General features: G+C 38.5%; 2 protein-coding genes across 3 annotated transcripts in view; one reads left to right on the top strand and one right to left on the bottom strand.

Annotated features, from left to right (window-relative positions):
• vgll4b (vestigial-like family member 4b) overlaps positions 1–8,327 on the top strand; it is a 31,248-nt gene extending 22,921 nt beyond the window's left edge. For both annotated transcript variants that reach the window (XM_056734744.1, XM_056734743.1), the window contains 3 exons: positions 4,187–4,400; positions 4,963–5,086; positions 5,803–8,327. In XM_056734744.1, coding sequence (XP_056590722.1) covers positions 4,187–4,400; positions 4,963–5,086; positions 5,803–6,047 — 583 coding nt within the window. In that variant the 3' untranslated portion in view covers positions 6,048–8,327. The remainder of the gene's footprint in view (positions 1–4,186; positions 4,401–4,962; positions 5,087–5,802) is intronic.
• A 170-nt stretch (positions 8,328–8,497) lies between these two features.
• atg7 (ATG7 autophagy related 7 homolog (S. cerevisiae)) overlaps positions 8,498–19,334 on the bottom strand; it is a 64,608-nt gene continuing 53,771 nt past the window's right edge. The window contains exon 20 of the mRNA XM_056735374.1: positions 8,498–9,149. Coding sequence (XP_056591352.1) covers positions 9,117–9,149 — 33 coding nt within the window. The 3' untranslated portion in view covers positions 8,498–9,116. The remainder of the gene's footprint in view (positions 9,150–19,334) is intronic.

The following is a 19,334-nucleotide window of genomic DNA, read 5'->3' as shown; positions in this document are numbered from 1 at the left end:
CAGTCTTCCTGTCTCTCTTCTCACTATAATCTTTTGTCCCGGGCCGGAAAAAGTTATTTCAAACATTTCTGGCCCTTTGCTGCTTTTCTTCTTACTGTAAATCTTTCATTTGTTTGCTTTGATTAGTTTTTTTAAGATTTCCTTCACTTATTCATTTGGTTGTTTCAGTGTTTTCTTCTCTTTTTTTGGCAACACGGGCAGAAATATATGATTTAAAGCAAAGATAATTACATAAGAGTTAGTTGGCGGCAGCGAGAGAGCTCAGTGCGAGCTCTCACAGGGTTAATAAAACTGGAAACTCAGGGACATATTGTTGTCGAGTGGGCTTCGTGTCAGGGTGGGGGCCTTTTTCTCGCTTTCACCAGCGCCATGAAAACAAAGGGCCTCTTATCCGGTCAGCCCACTGTGTTCTGGAAACTTGCTCGGGCCTGTCCCACTAGAGACGCCCCACTGTAGGAAAAGTCACACGATTCCTGCCCTGGTCCCTGTCGACGTGTACAACAAAATAAGAGTCCTTCACACACTCACGAGTCTATATAGATAATGGCAAAACAAATTTACGCTACTTGATCCTTACGGGTGTAGTTATTAGACTTAACTCTGCGTAATACAGAGGGCTTTGGTTTACTGTGTGTTACTGTAAGTAGTAAGTAAAGAAAGCCAGCTGTTTTCAGAGGTTCTCCTGTAGTTGGGAATAATCCATGTCAGCCTCTGTGTTCCCGCTGGGAACTTGGAGACTTTCTCTTTCTCAGGCATCCATATCCAGCCAAATGGAGAGTCAGGAGAAAGCAGTGCCAGCATGGTTAGGGTTTATGAAATCATGTTTTTCTGCTAACTTTTATACGTAAACACACACACAACTAAACTTGATGTGCTTCTTAGTGTTTTGGTCATAATTTGTCAAAGCAGTCGAGTTCTAAAAGTTAACCAAACGTTTTAATCTGATTAGACATGCTGTGGGATGGGTCCAGACGCTGAGACCATTCACCTTTTTGGCTGCTTGTGTTAAAACCTGAGCCAAAGTAATTCATGCGCAAAAATGCTTGTTACAACTCACGACTAGCCATATTTTACCATTCAAGAGATTATGTTAATGGATATAAAAAGAACACAAATTAAATGCTGGTCTTAAAATGTTAAAGGGATATTTCACAGGCAAAACAACATTTCCCCATCCTTTACTCACCCTCAAGAAATCCTGACTGAATATGACATCCTAAAGGATAATAAAACCATGTATCATATCACGGCTGCGCGTGAACCAGATGCTTGTTTTTCCGGCAAATGACAATGATGACAATGATGCGGTCATCACCGGAACTTATGCCTGGGGCATTTGCTGTAAAAACAAGCCTCTGGTTCATGTGCAGCCGAGGGATAACGAAAGCTAGACATCAACATTAATACCGTTGTCAATATGGATATATCTCATAACATAAACATATGCATTGATTGGAATCACAAGACCTTTAAGATTACGGAGCCATGTCAAACAGTTCTGTGATCGCTGGATAGTGCATTTGAAAAGCATCAAAAAGTTGACGCCCATTCTACCACTGGGATGTAAAATGAAACGTGGAACCTTCGACTGCATTATTCTACAAGAGGAAAGTCATATTCAGTCAGGATGCCTTGAGGGCGAGTAAAACAAGGGGAAATATTGTTTTGAATGTGAAATATCCCTTTAACTTTGTCTAATTATTAACAGTGAAAGTGAACGTTCTATTCTTGCAGTTAATAGTCAACGGTGTGTTTGGGGCAACCCACATAAAGTATGACTTTCAAGCAACTTCTTGTATCCCGTGGTCCTGCCGGCTTTCTCGCCTTGATTTCTCCCAGATGTTTCCTGTATCTTTGTGGGCAAGGTTCCAGTGACTTAAAGGAGAATTAAGAGAAATGTTTTGCTGCCAAGATTTGTGGTAGTATCATGAGGTTTTGCGCACGGCTATGAAACAATTATGAGAAAAGGTCCCTAGTTTTATTGCCCTGCATCTGTGATTAAAGGCAGTCTAGCAGAGTTACACATCACTTCTATAAAGTAGAAAGTAGACTGGCTACCACACTCATCCTAGATATTCCAGCTATTGCACATGGATTTTTTTTCATTTTAGGCTGTTAGACAAGAGTCATAAAAAAGCATGGATTGTAAAGGATATATTAAATGGGCTATGGTGAAGATTTATGTTTATAGTAGCAGGATTGCTTTATTGTTTTGCAGTGTGGTCTTGCTTTGATTCTGAATATTAATAGATTTTTGTGTGTTGCTAGTTTAAGATCCCACAGTTCATTCCGCTAATTGTATGCTTTACAAAACCCAAAACTTGGAAAGGCAGGCAGACTGCATCTATTCATGGGTCAGTGGCCTTAATGCAAGCCCTTCCAATATTTTACCATTTTAAGGTCAATTTATGCCAAGTTTGATGTAAACACTGAGCTCGGTGCCATAAAATGTGTCCGCCTGAGGCTTTATACGAAACTCCATAAACACACATGCTTTTAACATTTATTAATGCACTGTTTGTTGTAATCTCGGCATTGCTACAGGGGTGCTCTAGTGAGCTTTAGTGTAACGTTAACTACTTTATGTTTAATGCTTCTTTTAACCAAATATCTTTCTGATCCTCTTAGTTAAACTAGAATAACACATCTGGTTTAATAGCACAGACATTTGAGAGAGCTTTTACAATGGGCCCTTGTATTGGCCAAGCGTTTTTTTGCCTCACTTGCGTAGAGCTGTGTGGGGGGGACCTGGGCCCTTTCTAATTGTGAAGATTGTGTTTCACCAACATCCATGCCAAGGTTGCGGAGGCCCAAGGCTGTGTTGTGGGAGGATATTGCTGGGTTGTGTTCATTCACGTTCGGCTAGAAGTTCATCAAAACACACGACCGTTTCATGTGAAACAGATTCAGATTTCTCAGAACCTCGTGTTTGGTATCCAACAACTGCAGAATTACTCCATTTTTTAATAACCCAAAATGAATGAAAAAGTGCTCGCCGCCTCGAGCAAGCATCTTGAAAGCACTCATGGAATGATGCCAGAGCGTTTAGATCACATCAGACATGTAGAGAAGAGAAAGAGTCTTTATGCTGTTTGTTTTCAAAGGATCTTTGATGAAAAGACTTTCGTCAGTTTCCTTTAAAATCTGAAAATTTCATCTGATGTTGGTAATGTGATGCGATTGCGTTATTCCAGAAAGCTTAATTTCCTCAAATGCTATGGTACAAGGATGGTACCAATAGTTGTATTTGTACCCTGACATTTTTTTGGGCGATTCACTGAAATCTGACAAAAAAAAGAAAAATATAGGTGTATGTGTGAAGCTGAAACATTCAAGTAGCCTTTTTGTTTGAAAATAATGTTCAATACAGTGCATGTTTGTCTTGGGGTTGTGAGTTTTCTTTTTTCTCTCTATGGCTTTCAGTTTGTTATTGTCAACGCTGCGATTTCCGGTGAACATGAAAGTTAACTAGCAGATGCTTTGGTTGCTTAGCAACAGAGTATTTTAAGTATCACCGCACTCACAGCTGAGTCTCAACAAAATCTGTGCCCTAGTCACAAAGCAGATCTTCCATCCGAAAATTTCATCGGCAGCGTGAGATTTGGGTGACGCACTTGATTCTGTCCAGAGATGGACCACGATCACCCAGTTGAGGTTGGGTTACAAATACCTCTGGCTGTTTCCGCGCTGTTGTTGGCCTCTCCTGTGTGCCCATTGAATGGTATTAGGTTCTCTTCCTGTGAAGCACAGTTGAAGTCTTTTGAATGGTGCACTTGGCCCCTCGCTGGGCCTCCGCACTGCTGGCAACGGGAGACCGATCGTTCCGGAAGGGTGGAATAACGCTTCTGGGCTTTGCTGCATGTGTGTCTATTCTTTCAGGGGGAGAAGAAAAACAGGAAAGGATGTTTGATCGTTGGGATCGGGCCTTTTGTATGAAGCGATTTGAGCCGAGGGAAGTAACTAGGAAGACCGTTTTGATGGAATGGAACAAGACTTTCTTCAGAGAAAGTAGATAAAGGAATGGTTGAACGCAAGTAGTGTTGACTCCTCCGTATCAAGTCACGGTGACTTTTTGAGGGAGTTCCAGAGCTCTTGCCAGGCCCTGCTTAATGCAGCATTAACAGCTCTCGTCTGTTTGTCGCGCGACGTGGGCCCCAGTACAATCCCTTCTTTGTTTCTTTTGCAGAGGCAAGCCTGCCAATGGGGACTACCGCAAGGACCCCCGGGATCGCAGCCGCAGTCCCATCATTGCCGCCCCCACCATGAGCCTCGTCGGTGGTCAGATTTATGCCCACATGCCCAGCCTGGCCATGGACCAGCCCCTCGCACTGACCAAAAACACGGACGCTTGCCGCACCGTCACCATCTCCCCAAACGTCAGCCCTGTTGAGCGCCAGCAGGTAACCTTCCACAGCACGACACAACTGTTTACCGCTTCACTACACAATAGTGTTTCTCACTCTTGGAATGGTTAACCCCCAGGGTCATTCTTGAAACTTAATCTTGGTTCATTGTGTTTCATACCATTCATACCTTACCATGAATTAATAATTAATACTAGGCTGGCTATTCAGGTTCCATGAAAGTAAAAAAGCAAACATGCTTTCTGCAGACTTAAGGAATATTCTACCCTGTTTTTAAAATACATTTAGAAATTATACTTTGGGATTTATATCTTTCTTCTCATTTTAGAATCAAAGCTCAAATTTATTTTGTATGTATCAAAGCTACCGTCTCTTGCTGGGCCAAATATGCACTGGAAGTACTTTGTGTACATTTCAATTTCCAGGAAAGAGCTTAGCTTTCCTCTGACAGTGAACAGAAGGCTTTTTATTATTCAGTTCTAAACTCGATGCGTCTGTAGATACTGAATATTTTAAAGTACTGGAGACACATTTAGATGATTTGAGTTTTGTTTTTCTTGCATAAAATATGCTGGTTTGCTTTTTGTTTTATGTGCAGAATCGTCCCTCTGTGATCACTTGTGCCCCAGCGAACAATCGTAACTGCAACCTCTCCCACTGCACCGTGTCTCACAACGGCTGCTCACCCAGCCTGACTTCAAACTACCGCAGATCCACCAACTGTAAGTAGAAGCAAACGTCAGCCTGGATCAAACCTCTGCCACTTTTCATTAAAAAAAATGTTTTTATTCAAATGACTCATGACTTTTTTACTTGTATGTACTTGGTTTTGCTACCAAAATAATTTCAAACATTTAGCAACTTCATATCAAATACAAGGAGCCTACAACTCTATCTACATTGTTGTTTAACTTCCGTTATCCATCGGCTGAACCTGAGGCTTTTTTTAATATCCCTTTAAGGCCCTGTCCACATGAACACGTGTATTTTTAAAACCGCAGCTTTTTCTATGCGGTTTAGCCGTTCATCCACACGCAAACATAGTACCCAGTCACTGAAAACTAACTTTTTAGAAACTCCGGTTTCAGTGTTGTCGTGTAGATTTGGTGTATGTTGTTGGACGTCAGATTCCAGGCTCCTGATTCCCCAACATGGCTTTATGGTTAGGATTATATCGCAACTGTTGGTTTGGCATGCTTTTGACAGCGCTTTATATGGTGTTGCATTTTCGTGTGGACGCAGGGTTTTTTGAATGAAGAAGGTTTTTAAAAATACCAATGTACATGTGGACAACGCTTGCAAACATTTTAGAAAGCATACGATTGTAAATGCTGTTTTACCCTATTCAAGGAAAGTGCCAAAAAGCTGTATAAAATGTGTTAGAATTAGTATTAAAACCTGCATACTCTGTACCAATCCCTCGTTCCTTCTTTCTCAGCTAACACAGTCTGCGACCCTGTTATCGAGGAGCATTTTCGTCGCAGTCTGGGAAAGAACTACAAGGAGCCTGAGCCGGTATCAAACTCTGTGTCCATCACGGGCTCAGTGGACGACCACTTCGCCAAGGCGCTGGGCGAGACGTGGCTGCAGATCAAGGCCAAGGGCAGCTCGTCCGGGAGCCCGGACTCATCCCCGAACAGCCACATGGTCAACCACAATCACTCCCCTTCTCTCGTGTCTTGAAAAGAGGACCAGCTGACCCCAGTCCCAGCCTCTTCCAGCTGCCTCGCTCTCAAAGCATCCATGCATGTTTTAGCAGTGCTGATGTATAGCTATGTACATAAGAACGCACGGCGAGGATGTACTCGTTCATTTTCCTAGTTTTGTGCTTTTGTTTGCTTTTATTTGCCTTTTCTTTTAAGTATACTAGTGTACGTTTAGCTTGGTCGTTACATAATGGGATGCCCATACACATCATCAATGAGCAGGAAGCATTTTGGTTTTTTGATTAACCATCATCCGACTGTCTAACCATCTGCCTCAGATACCAAAGAAACCTCTGATGCAAACCATTTACCCAGAAGCCATTCTCGCATTTCAGCCAGCTCATTTCTTAAAAGGTTTTCCTCTCCGGTTGTCCCACACTGCGTCTTCTATCCCGGGTTGTGCTTTGAATCTGTATGTGTATATTTGAAACTGAAAGCCTGGACTGATTTTGCACTATTGATGGATTGAGGCCGTATCAGTTTAGTGTTGGATACACATCCTAGGATGTTCAAAACAGGAGGACAGGAGTGCGAACTGCTGACGCAGGTGGGAAGTGATGTCATCCTCATCACTTTGGCAGGAAGGGAGGGAACTTTCTATCTTGCTTCAGACGATTCTCTCTATGGTGCTGACAACTGGACTGCGGCAAACATGGGCATTTTTTTGTCGTTTTGGGTTCGTTTCGATCCCAGGCACTGTGGTTTTTGTAGAGTAGATGAGGTTTTAAGGGTTAACTAGTGCTTATAGGTGCATGTTTTTAAAATAGCTGGTATCTATTATTGTGTAGACATTTCATTTGTAATTCTTTTAGCCTTTCTTTCAGATTTTATTTTTGTCAGTAACAGTCCTAGATAAACTTACTGCTGGTACAGTTGTACTCCATATTATAATTTTCTATTCAATATTCATGGTGGTAGCTGCCAGATACAAAATAAGTAAAACAGCCTCCGGACAGGCCATCTATATATTAACGGTTGGATTTATGTTATTAATTTTGTGGTACAGGACGCTATCGCTCTTCGCATGACTGAATAAGAGATAAGCAGCTACAGACAGGTCAACTTTAGCGTTGACAATTTGCCGGGAACGCCAAGCTTATTGTTGTTGTTTTTCATCTTGCTCTCAATTCTGCGTTGTTTGGCTGCGGCTGTCAAAATGGACTTGGTTTTCAAACCTGTGCCGTAACATTCCTCCGATAGGGAACTTCGTACAGGTGTTGTACTTTTCTGACATTTTCAGTGAAGTTAATAACTCGAAGCTTTGACATGAGGTTGCAGATGCAGGAGATACTTAGATCTTAAGCTTGTCCTTACATTCCATCAGCTCAGTTTCATCGCAGGTTTGGATATTGTGACATTTGAAAACGGGAAATGCTGCCAGACAGCCATCTCTATAACTCACCCTGTGCTCTTATTGTATGTAGTTGCCACGATGTTGTCGTATAACCTACAGGGGGCTTTTCTCCCCGTGTGTCAATACTGGGGCAGGGTTTAGGAAGGAATGTCCAGTCTGTCATTTACACATTTCACTACCAATTTACTAGGTAGGGCACTCACGTTCAGCTTGACACACAATACCCTACACGCTGTAGGTATCTCACTTAATTAAAAACGAACAAAAAAGTTTTTATATAGGAAACTATAAGACCATCATTACGCTGTGCGTAACGAATGTACAGAGAAGAAAAATCGTAGGTATTTTTTGAGGAACAATTAATTTGTTAATGATATGTAGCTATTTAATTTTTCCCTTGTCTTTTATTGTAGTCATGCTTTTTTCGTTGAAAAAGTTGATCTTTTTTGTTTGTAGGTTTTGTTTAAGGTTAAAGTGCAGGAACACAGTTATTCTATGAAAACACTGCGTAAGTGTAATAGCCACTCGTGTATTACTTCTAAAGGCTACTGAGCAGTCTCGATACACTTCTGAACAGAGACTCTTTCAACTGTCTCTGGAGACATTTGAACAAAAGTACTCATCTCATTGACCCAGAGTCTGAGAGAGATACTTCACTCCAATATCAGCTGGGAGTTAAGCAACATGTTTTTATCATATGATGTGCGCTTCCAGGAGAACGACGACAAGAAACAAATGTTGAAAAAAACATAAATTCTGCACCTCGAGTGTACTTAATTTGTAAATCTGTATTATACCCTCATTTCATGGCCTTGTCTCTCCTTGGAATAAAACAAAGTTTTGGCAGGCCATTGTTTTGTACTTAAGTAGCCTCAATGAACAATAAAGTGCTCTTAAACCACACTCCACTTGACTCTGTCTGTAAATAATGAATATTATAAATTGTACTTACATTGTCACAGTCTTTGTAATGAAATACTTTAAACCAGCGTGCATATAATTGACAAGAATCTCATTTTGTAATGACACATGAAGATTGCAACAGTGACTATTTCATGTGACCACAACCCCTGAACGTTTCACAATATTCTTTATTGTTAACAGAGCAACAGGACATTTTATGAAACCTGAAATTGGTAACAAATGAATAATACATTACAGACATTCATCCCAACAGAAAAACACAATCATATTCAAATAGCAGAGAGAAGCTGTACCTTACTCCAGAGTCGATTTGTAACACATCTGGCCATGGTCTGCAGTTTGACATTACATAATATAGACATCAAACCCCTAATATGAAGATCCACCCAAACAAACAGTTTCAAGCAGATTAGAGCAAAAATGGACTTCAGTGTAGACAACAATTTTATGTGAATAAAAACTAGGCTGAGTGAAACTAGGGCTGTCTGAGATGTTGCAGAAATACTGCAATTACACTTCTTTCAGCTACATTTCCATTTACTCAATGATGTCTACCCTGAGGTCCATAGACACGTCCTGACAAAAATAACAGGACAAAACAAATGTTTCTATAGATACAACAAGAAAGTCCATTTGGAATTAAGACATCTTTTTCCACCGTTACATTTGCAGGAAGTCAGTAAATGAGTACTGAAGAACCAATGAGTTGCCATGTGAATCACGGTCAAATAAAGGAACTTCATGTGTTCAGTGCTGGTCCTGAAGCCTTCAGATACTTTCATCATCACTCATGTCCCAGATCTGTCGAATAAGACAATCATGTTATTAAACAGTCAAAATCCTTTAAAAGCACATTCAGTGTTGTTTCCAATGACAAAAAAAATTAGCTTAGTTTTAAAAGGCAGAGACAAAAAACATCACAATCTGCTTTTACTTAGATAAATCCATAAGACTTAGATAAGTCACTTTGTATTTTTTAATTCCTATAGGAAGTTGCAATCGGTCACGTTTGGGGTTAAAAATAATTGTCAGCATTAGTTTCCAATCCACTTCATTACATCTTAACACAGTATCTATAGATAGTAAAATTATTTTAATTACATACTTATACAGTAAAGACTATGAAATCGCTGTTAAATAAATATTTCAGTTTTGTGTCTTTTAGTAAGAGTGTGTTCGCCTTAAGGTTACCTCTATAAGCTACGGTGATACAAATACATTTATTTAGAAGATTAAAACATACAAGCTCTCACAAAAGAAGAAATAAACTGTAACACTTAAAACATGATCAATTCATTATAAAAGTAGTTTTAATGTATTAATTGTGCCTTGTCATGCACCTTATAATGCATTGTAATGTCTCATTATAACACAAATCAATTCATTGTTACACTTTGCATTTTAAATTTGGTTATAAATATTTAAAACAACATTCAATGCATTACAACACACATTGTGAACTATTAATGCATCAACCCATTTAATAACCCTTAATAATGCATAATGCATAAGGGCTTTAAGTAATGTGTTACCAAAAAAACTCTTAGTTAATTTTCTGGTCCATCAAATACTTTTTAAAATGAATCTTAAGCGTCACATCCCCTATTTTATAGACTGTTTCATCGGACACAGGCGCTGGCCTGAAATTAGTTTCCGGTCGAGGTTTGGTTATAATATAACATTTTATTTTAGATTTAATTTATATACATATATAAATATGAATTGTATTAAATTCGATTAAAACAACTCCGCAGTTGTTGATTCTTTGCAGCGGTCAAGCAGAAGTAAAGTTTGGGCCATATAATGTTTGTTTTAGGGATGCACCGATATGTAAATGTTGGTCGATAAAGATAACCCATAATTCTTGAATATTGGATAGCTGATATATTGGCCGATATATAGTACCTTAATATTAATGTTACATTTTCTTAGACTGACCATTCTATTTTTCCCTTCAAAACTATGTACCGAGCCTATTTGACACTAACTTTTCTGGTACAATGTTTATTTAATAAACAAATGAAAGATTGTTCTCACAGAGCAACCCAGAAGAGTTCTCAATAGCCACAAGTCTAACAGGTCTCAAGATTCAGTCAGACAGCAATCGGCTTCAAACAATGTGCTTTTGTTCTTATAATTTACACATTCATAAATACTGTACATACCACATCAACAATGTTTTACTAATAGCGGTGTGTGAATGATCACGACAGAAAGGAAATGATTCAGAATTTATCGGCTATAATACATCGTCCTAAATTTTTATTTGATGCAGATAATTTAGCGTGAATACCTAGTTTGTTTATGTTGTTGCCGCAAAACAGTCCCCAGTTCAGGACCCCTGAAATAAGTCACCTGATCATACATGTACTATTTCCTATATGATAAATGGCACATAGTGCACTAGTTAGTGGACAGGGAATGATTCAGACAGTGTAAATATGAAGTCTTATGGGGAGAAGGAAATGCGGTTAATAAATAAAATTATTTTTAACATGTGGTCATTATGAACTACCAAGGTATAGAGAAACATTCCAGAGAAACAGGTGCAGGTAAAAGTACACACACTTGAGTAAATATTGACAAAATGTTCAACTTCAGGTAAACTATGCATTTACTATAGAGCAACCTAGAGATCTGCAGGTGTAGCGTCATCTGAAGAGCATTCAACACCAGGTGAGCATCTGAACATGTACAGATCTTTACAAACACGCTAATTCTACACACAACACACGCATGTTTGAAGAGTCAACTGTATTTACGCTGCATGCAAAACTGAGACGGGACACAAGAGTGAAGGCAAACAGCCACATTGATGTCCTTTTGAAGACAGAAGGACCAGACGCGAGTGCGTGTGTTATTTTGGATTAAGTATGTGACTGATGTGTGCCACCGTCAGCTCTTTCTTCTACTGCACACCTGCTTGTCAAAAGCTGTGTCATTGACATGCTAATAAAAGCCGAACAAAAACAACTTCAGCGGCCTCTCCACTTTGAAGTCTATGCCAAGTCAAAAAGAATAACAACCTGAGAGATAAGAGGTGAAGAGAGTGATCAAACAGAAACAAACTGGGAGACATGGAGGGTGTGAACTGTGCCTGACTGTCTGTGCTCCTTCACAAACTCTCCTGGCTCACTGTGCTTCATACAAACACAAAGCCTCCTCCAGCACAACCCTGTAACACTATACATCACAATCCATCTGAACACAACACAACACAACTCCGTTAACAACTGGAATAACACACATCACCAGTGAGTAAAGTTTGTGTTTACATAATATATGTCTGTGTACAGTGCATTTTCAACGCATACGCGTTTATAAAATATTTACATGCATTTCTTTATATTAACGAATAATTGAAATTGTATATAAATGTTAATTAATTTGTATTTTATATTTTCCTTAAATATAGGCACGTTTGTGTTTTTTATAAATATGAAATTAATATGCACAATACACAGACACAATTATGTGACACAAACTTTTATGCGGGATGTGATTAATCATTGTTATTAAGTTCGCCCTAGTTGTAAATATTGTAACCTTTTGTTATGGTTACTTGAGTAACGCTTGAAAACTAATTTTCTATTTAAAAGTTATAGAGATTGTGTAATATATTTTACAAATCTCACTAAACAGCAACAAAATGTTATGGAGCACAAAAATAGATTTTTATGTTCAACTTAAAGTCATATATAGTGGATTTTAATCTTGTGCACAGGTTTGTTTTAGCAAATACTGCTGTTTCATATAAATAAAAAAATGTAATGCTACATTATGTGACTACTTCATTAAAAATTATTCAATATTAAGGTCCTTAAATGACGTGCATGATACGTTAAATCTTCTATATAACACCACACATTAAGGCCTATTTACAACGAAAGCAAAGTTTTTTCAAGTTTTAAAACTTTAAATGACATTAAGAGGTTTTGATAAATAAGAACCTAAGGGCAGCACCTTCTCAGAGGTTCAGTGTCGATGTAAAAGGCCTTTTGAAGTGTGATAAATATTACTATGCTCCTCAATGGTTATAAGAAAAGGTTTTAGACTCAGATAAATGTACAGCTGCTGTGGCTCACAAAATGTGGTTTAGAGATCTGGATTTCATGTTTGGAGACTATAATTATGAATCACCTGAATTACAATGTAGCGCTGCTATCATTCTGTTATATCAGTGTTGTCAAGCAGGTTGTTATTGCATTTATCTTTTATTACATCATCCACATAAAGTGATCATTTTCCTTCCATTCTCCTATAGTACGTGTATACATATATAGCATCTGTTTATATTATATGGACACATATTACTGCATGTATGTTTCTGGGAGAAGTTTTGGGTGTAAGAGCCGGAATAAAACTGACCGATTTTCAACAAAATGAGAACACACCATTATATGTACGCATTACGTAAGCGGATCAATCTGTTTGTTCATTTTGAGGTAATTACTGAGGCCAGAAATGACATGCACATAGTCCAAGAGATTACTGACGCTCTTCATTTCCCACTGTAACCTGATGACAGACACAGTCGCACACAAGACAACATTATTATTAAAGCTGTCATTACACAACAACAATTTCAAATGAATCATTCAACAATGTTCTTCTCAAAGTACACAACCATCACCAACGTGGCAAAACTGCTAACGTGAACAACACAATACTAATAGTTTCTTTAACTATGTAATTTGATAAAGTTTTAATATACAAATAAACTTTATGAAATATTTAAAGAGTACATTTAAATGATTGTTATTATTACTATTATTGACATGTACACAGTTCCCAATCTATGTACCACAAACTCCTAATAACTGCCAGAGGATTTCATTATCTACCACCATCAACGGCATCGACCTCAAAGATCCAAGTTATGATTTTTTCTATATTTTTTTCAGCCTTGTTTTTTTATCAAGTTTCCTGATGTTTTTCTATAGTTGTACAGAGTTTGTGATTTGTGGTTGTGTATTGACACTTCAGTTGTTTTCCAGTAATAAGTCAAAGGGTTTGCCTACTAAAAGTCAAGACCTTGACCAAACCAGTTCATCTCCAAAATGTGTGCCAAAAAAACAGACATGTTTCATTATCCCAGAAAACACAATCATCTGATTGAGGAAGACTGGGAATGGAAGATCTCAAGTGGCACAATTCATGAGGGACGGGTTACCTACAACAATGATGCATTGCTCTTTTACAACATACTTAATAAATCAAACCAAATCATTTTACGATCAACACAGAGTGGGTATTATGGTTCTTAGGCTACTAGAGATGTATTTGTGTTGGACTGTCGTCCTGCTGGAGGGCAAACAAACCCTTTGCTTGAAATATGAAAGCTTCCAGTAGATGAACTAAAGGCAAACACAGTGAGAGACATGTCTGGTCAGGATACAGGTGTTTGAATTACAACATACAGCTGGCTGCTTTACAACATTCAACACTAGAGAGAGAGAGAGAGAGAATTGTGTTTCTCTCAAGAGGTTCTATATTTATATTCAATTCAATAAAAATATTATTTCCAACAACAGTCTATGAATGTCAGTAAATATTTCTTAATGTGATTTGTTAAGAAATTTGTTATATTTATCTTGTCCTGGCCAGACTGGACTACTGCAATGCACTACTGGGTGGACTTCCAGCTTGCACAACCAAACCTCTACAGATGATCCAGAATCCTGCGGCAAGAGTTATCTTTAATGAACCGAAGAGAGCACACGTCACTCCTCTATTCATTAAGATACATTGGCTCCCTATAGTCGCTCGCATCAAATTCAAGACTCTGCTCCTGGCCTACAAGACCACCAGTGGTTCGGCACCCCCTTATCTTCACTCCCTAATACAGACATATGTACCCGCCAGATCCCTACGCTCTGCAAACGAACGGCGTCTTGTGGTGCCATCCCATAAAGGTAAAAAATCTCTCTCTTCTCCGGATCTGTTCCACCTATGTGGAATGATCTGCCCACTGCTACAAGATCTGCAGATTCTGTAGCCATCTTTAAGAAACGCCTGAAAACACATCTCTTCCGCCAACATCTGACTGATCTGTTCTGACTCTATTCTTCTCTAAAAAAAAAAAAAAAAAATGGATGAATGAATGGTTCTGTATACTGTGTTAGGCTATATGAGACCAGTCTTCTTTCTGATTGCACTTATGCTTTTATTGTACTTGTGCTGTCCCAATTGCTTCCATTATCTACCCCACTTGTAAGTCGCTTTGGATAAAAGCGTCTGCTAAATGACTAAATGTAATGTAATGTCTGCTCTGCCAAATAAAAAGTGGGTTTAATAAGCCAGGGCACGTGTGGCTTTTGTCCATCAGACAAACCCTAAACTTTCTGACAACTGGCATGTGGACAGAATGGATCCATTTTTGTGTAATAAAGCAGTCCCATAATTGTGACTTCTATTTATTGTCTTCAATTATAGACTTAAATACAACACAACCAACCAATGATCAATGTTATAAAGTAATTATTATTATTATATATGATCATTGTTTATTTATTATAATTTCAGCTGTCAGGTACGACAAAGAGGCGAAAGTTGCAGCTTTAAATATGAAGTGAGCTGTTACGGCCAAACAAATATAATAAATTGATTAAAATATAAGCTGGATGAAACATCACATGTAAATGTCTTGTGAATTTAATAACTCAATTTAATGATTACATTTTTGGACTAAAACATTGTATACACAATCATGTGATAATCATTGCTTGTTTAGCTACAGCTCAAAGACCTTCAAACATAAGTCTCTTCACAAAGGTCAACCAGCTATCTGATAATATCTATAAGTGGAGAGAAATGCATCTAATGGTGATGAACATTTGGGAAAACTACATCAAAGTTGTCACAGGAGGCCAGCTTTGAGGTTTGGTGAAAGATCTATTGACAGATGAGGCCATATTTGTTCATGCCAAGATGGAAGTAGAGGAACAAATCTAGGAATTACTATGTGTCAACATATCCATTGGCTCGGTTGGGGATGAAGTTCTCGTTCGGTTGTCTTTATGTCTCAGGAAGGAACACGCAGAGCTTAGATAAGAATGTGTCAGTGTTTCAGAGCCCACATAACCAGGACAGATGAGACGCAGAGCAAACGGATACCAGAGGTCATTTTGTCAGTTCTTGCAAACCAACAAACACTCACAGGCACAAACAACACCGCCTCAACAACACTCGCCTCACCAGATGTGTTTTCTATCAAGCATTGAGGTTGACAAGATATCTGGCACGATCCATCAAAATAGTAGAAGATTTGTTTTTCTTTTTTAGCCAACGCTGCTTGGGTGATTCTGACGAAATCTTGGTTTCAAGATGTCAAACGAGATTTTCTTGAACACTCGCATCAACAAATTTACTTTTTGATTCATTAAATCAATGTATGACTTGTTTTAAAGCATTCATTGAAAAAATTTTACTGACTGACATTTTTAAAAAAACATTTGCTCAAACTTTATTTTAAGGTCCAATTCTTGGTATTAATAAACCATAACCTATAACTTTTGCCTCAGTAAACTCCTAATGTGTTGCTTATTAATAGTTAGTAAAGTAGTTGTTAGTTTTAGGGAGGATTAAGGAAGTAGAATATGGTCAATATGTGCTTTAGAAGTAATAATTAACAGCCAATGTGCTAATAATAGGCATCTTATAAGCAACTAGTTAATAGTGAGAATTGGTCCCTTTACTAAAGTGTTGCCAAATTTTTATAAAAAGGCCTTAAAAATTCTCATTACCGTAACCATTTCAAACGGTCAATCCCACAGCATGTTTTGCAAAAACATTCTCAGAAAGTATTTATTAATCATTCGTAGGCCTAATAAGACATTAATAAAGTCCTTTTTAATAGAAAATTACAGATGTACGATTTTATTAATTGTGACGATCTGTGTCGGTAATGAGAATATAAAAAGTTGTGTACACAGCGTGACAAGAGAATTTTCAGCTCTTAACTAGAAAAATCCAAAGTAATGTGTTAATCTGTTAGCCATTTGAAAGGTTCTGCAGACGTGTTTCTTCACACAAAATCGAACTTAATGTAAATATCTTTGTGTGTGTTTAAACATACTTTTCTAAATGTTACATAGGATGAGAATATCAGTCATGGATACTTCTTTCTTCCTCTAATCCTTCAATTTCATTATGAATTTTCTGTCAGTCATTTTTTGTCATTTGAGAGCATCTCTTCAGAATATTTTAATTCGAATCAATTACAAAATATAATGCATTTAGACAAAAAGGGACACGTTACGGTAATGAGAATATCAGTAGAAAATGTAATACAATAGATAACTCATTCCCATATCAAAATAATGCTTACGTAGACGTGAAAATCTAAATATATTCTCAGGTGATCTTAATATCTCCATCCAATCCAAACCTACTGACAACATCGAGGGACGTCAGAATTCGTTTTATATTGCGAAGTTTCTCTCAGAAACTCGAGTCCCTACATTACTCCAAAAGAGTAATAATACGATCCATTTTCTAGGAAAGTGATGGTGAGTGACCTCTGTATCACATCAAAAGTATTAATATTACTGCAGAGCACTTCTGTGCACCAGCTTGTAGATGACCAGAGATTGACTAGAAACACCAGATGGGACTTGTAGCTCAAAGCGAGAGGTTACAGTCTTCACAGGCAGTCACCAGGGGCCCACTGGCCTACGTGGAAGGGGAAATTTCACAAACTGTTTGGAGTAGACGGCCTGGGTTTTTCCCTTCACATCTCCGCAGTCCCCTGATCTGTTAACATCTTAAACTCCTCCCCCTGCTGTCAAGACGCGGGTCGCCCTCCCCTCACCAAACTCCAAAACTCATTTCACTCAGTGCACTCCCTCAGGAGAATGACTCACTCTCTCTCCCCCAACACACGGCCATAAACAACACACACGTTGTAAAAACTTGGTTCTAATAAAAGAGAAACTTCACAGGTCTTTGTGGAAACTCAAACGCATATTTACAACACGCACCAAAGACGGCCGTGCTGGAGCGACCTGACTGGACTGAAAACTACAGAAGAAACTACGGAAACTAAATATCGTAAAACTAAGGGGAGAGTTGCATGAATCAAGTCTTTCTCAGCCTCTTTGTCTGCGCTCACAGAGCCGAGCGGATTCACATAAATACCAGCTAGCAAAACAAAGCACGGCCCTCTCTAGGGTGTGGTGGCGTAGTGAGCTACAGCTGTGGTTTGTTGTTGCTCAGGATAGATGTTGGGCCCCCGCTTGACTCCGCTCCATCCTGGCCCTATCTCCCTGTGTGACACATTTCCTGTCCCACATCTCAAGGAAAAGGCAAATGTAGGGTCTCGGGCACCTTCCGGAGTCAGTATACTTCCCAGCAGAGAGAAAAAGACGCTTTGCCTTGGGCGTTTTTAACACCTTCTTAATAGAAAAAAAACAAGTAAAACATAAAAACGGATGCCATTTTGGAGCTCTGTGGAGAAATCTAATAAGATGTCAATGAGGGGTTGCTTAATGGGACCATAAATGTAGAACTGATCTTAAAGGGATAGTTCACCCAAAAATGAAAATTCATTATTTATTCACACTTAAGTCACTCCAAACCTGTTGACTTTCTTTCTTCTGCAGAACACAAAAGAAGATATTTTATAGATAATTTATAAGCAACATTGACCCCCTTTTTATGAACACAAAACCACGGAGACATTTCTTGCATGTCTTCTTTCGTATTTCGTATCGAGTCCATGTTTTGCACCACGTGAGGGTGAATGAATGACAGATTTATTTTTGTTTTGGCTGAACTGTGCCTTTGCTTATTTTGTCTGCTAAGATACGTGTTTTGGCTAAAGCAGCTAGTTCGGTTACGCCTACACCAAATAAAGAAATTCCACCCAAGTCTGTTTTTTTAATAAAAGTCTCTTCTCCATAATTCTTTGTGCACACCAAAAACAAAGTATCACATTCCCCGCTATAAATGACTGGCTCTACATTTTTTGTGTCACTTGCGCAAATGACAACATCTGATGGCATGGACTGTTTATATGCATCAATGAGCCTTTTGTGAGAATTTACAACTTGTGCGGAAGACGCAAATGTAGCCATTGTCGGCCAATTTGCGTCATTCACGCGGACCAGTACGAATTTGCATCAATTTGCATCTTTGCTTTGCATGCGATCTCCACACAAATAAAGATATAAATGATTAAATTCACCCGTTTCGACATCTGCCAATCAAAAATAAATAATATAAAATAACAAAATTACAATTTGACATCATTGATAATTATATGGATATTACTGTCCATAACACAAACAATATGCAACAAGTATCGATACTGAATTTAAATATTACAAGCATTACAATTTTTGTTGGGTTTTAAAAAGAAATTGGATTCACAATAGTAAGGTTATAAAAATGATTTAAGTTGTTGTGTATGACATGTTTGTTAGACAAAGTAATCTGACTTGGACAAGTAACCTGCAATTTGATGGTTCAAACACAGACGACAATAGGGCGGTAAAAGTTACAGATTGCAGCTTTAAATGTTTCCCTGTTAAATATAAATACAAAGTACAAAGTACAAAAACCAATACTGTTTAGGAAATCTGGGTCAGTGTAGCGCCTGCTCTGTGAAAAATGTTGCAATAACTGAGTGGGAATGTACCGGTGGATGGAGGTCAGGCAGGTGTTTTTTCAGAACAGGTCAGAACACGTACACGTGCGATATATGTCCACACATGTCAGTTTGCCAGGTGTACGAGTAAAAGCGTGGAGTTCCTAACAGCATCTTTGAGAACACGGACCATTGGGTTACAATACCATTGTAGGTGTTGATAAAAAAAGTTACGAGGCAGAAAGCAAACACACAGGGCGTGTGCGTGTAGAAACCTGCCCCGTTTAATGATGAGTGTCAGGAGAAGTGCGCTTGATCTCACACACAAACCCCAGACCTCCTTAAAGCTAGGATTTAAGAGAAAGATCTTTTAATGAGAACCACTGGAAGCGTTTCAA

This window comes from Triplophysa dalaica, chromosome 21, assembly GCF_015846415.1.
Source record: "Triplophysa dalaica isolate WHDGS20190420 chromosome 21, ASM1584641v1, whole genome shotgun sequence".
In the NCBI taxonomy this organism is placed as follows: Eukaryota; Metazoa; Chordata; class Actinopteri; order Cypriniformes; family Nemacheilidae; genus Triplophysa; species Triplophysa dalaica.
Note: the sequence above shows the minus strand (reverse complement) of the source record. Positions and strands in the feature narration are given on the sequence as shown.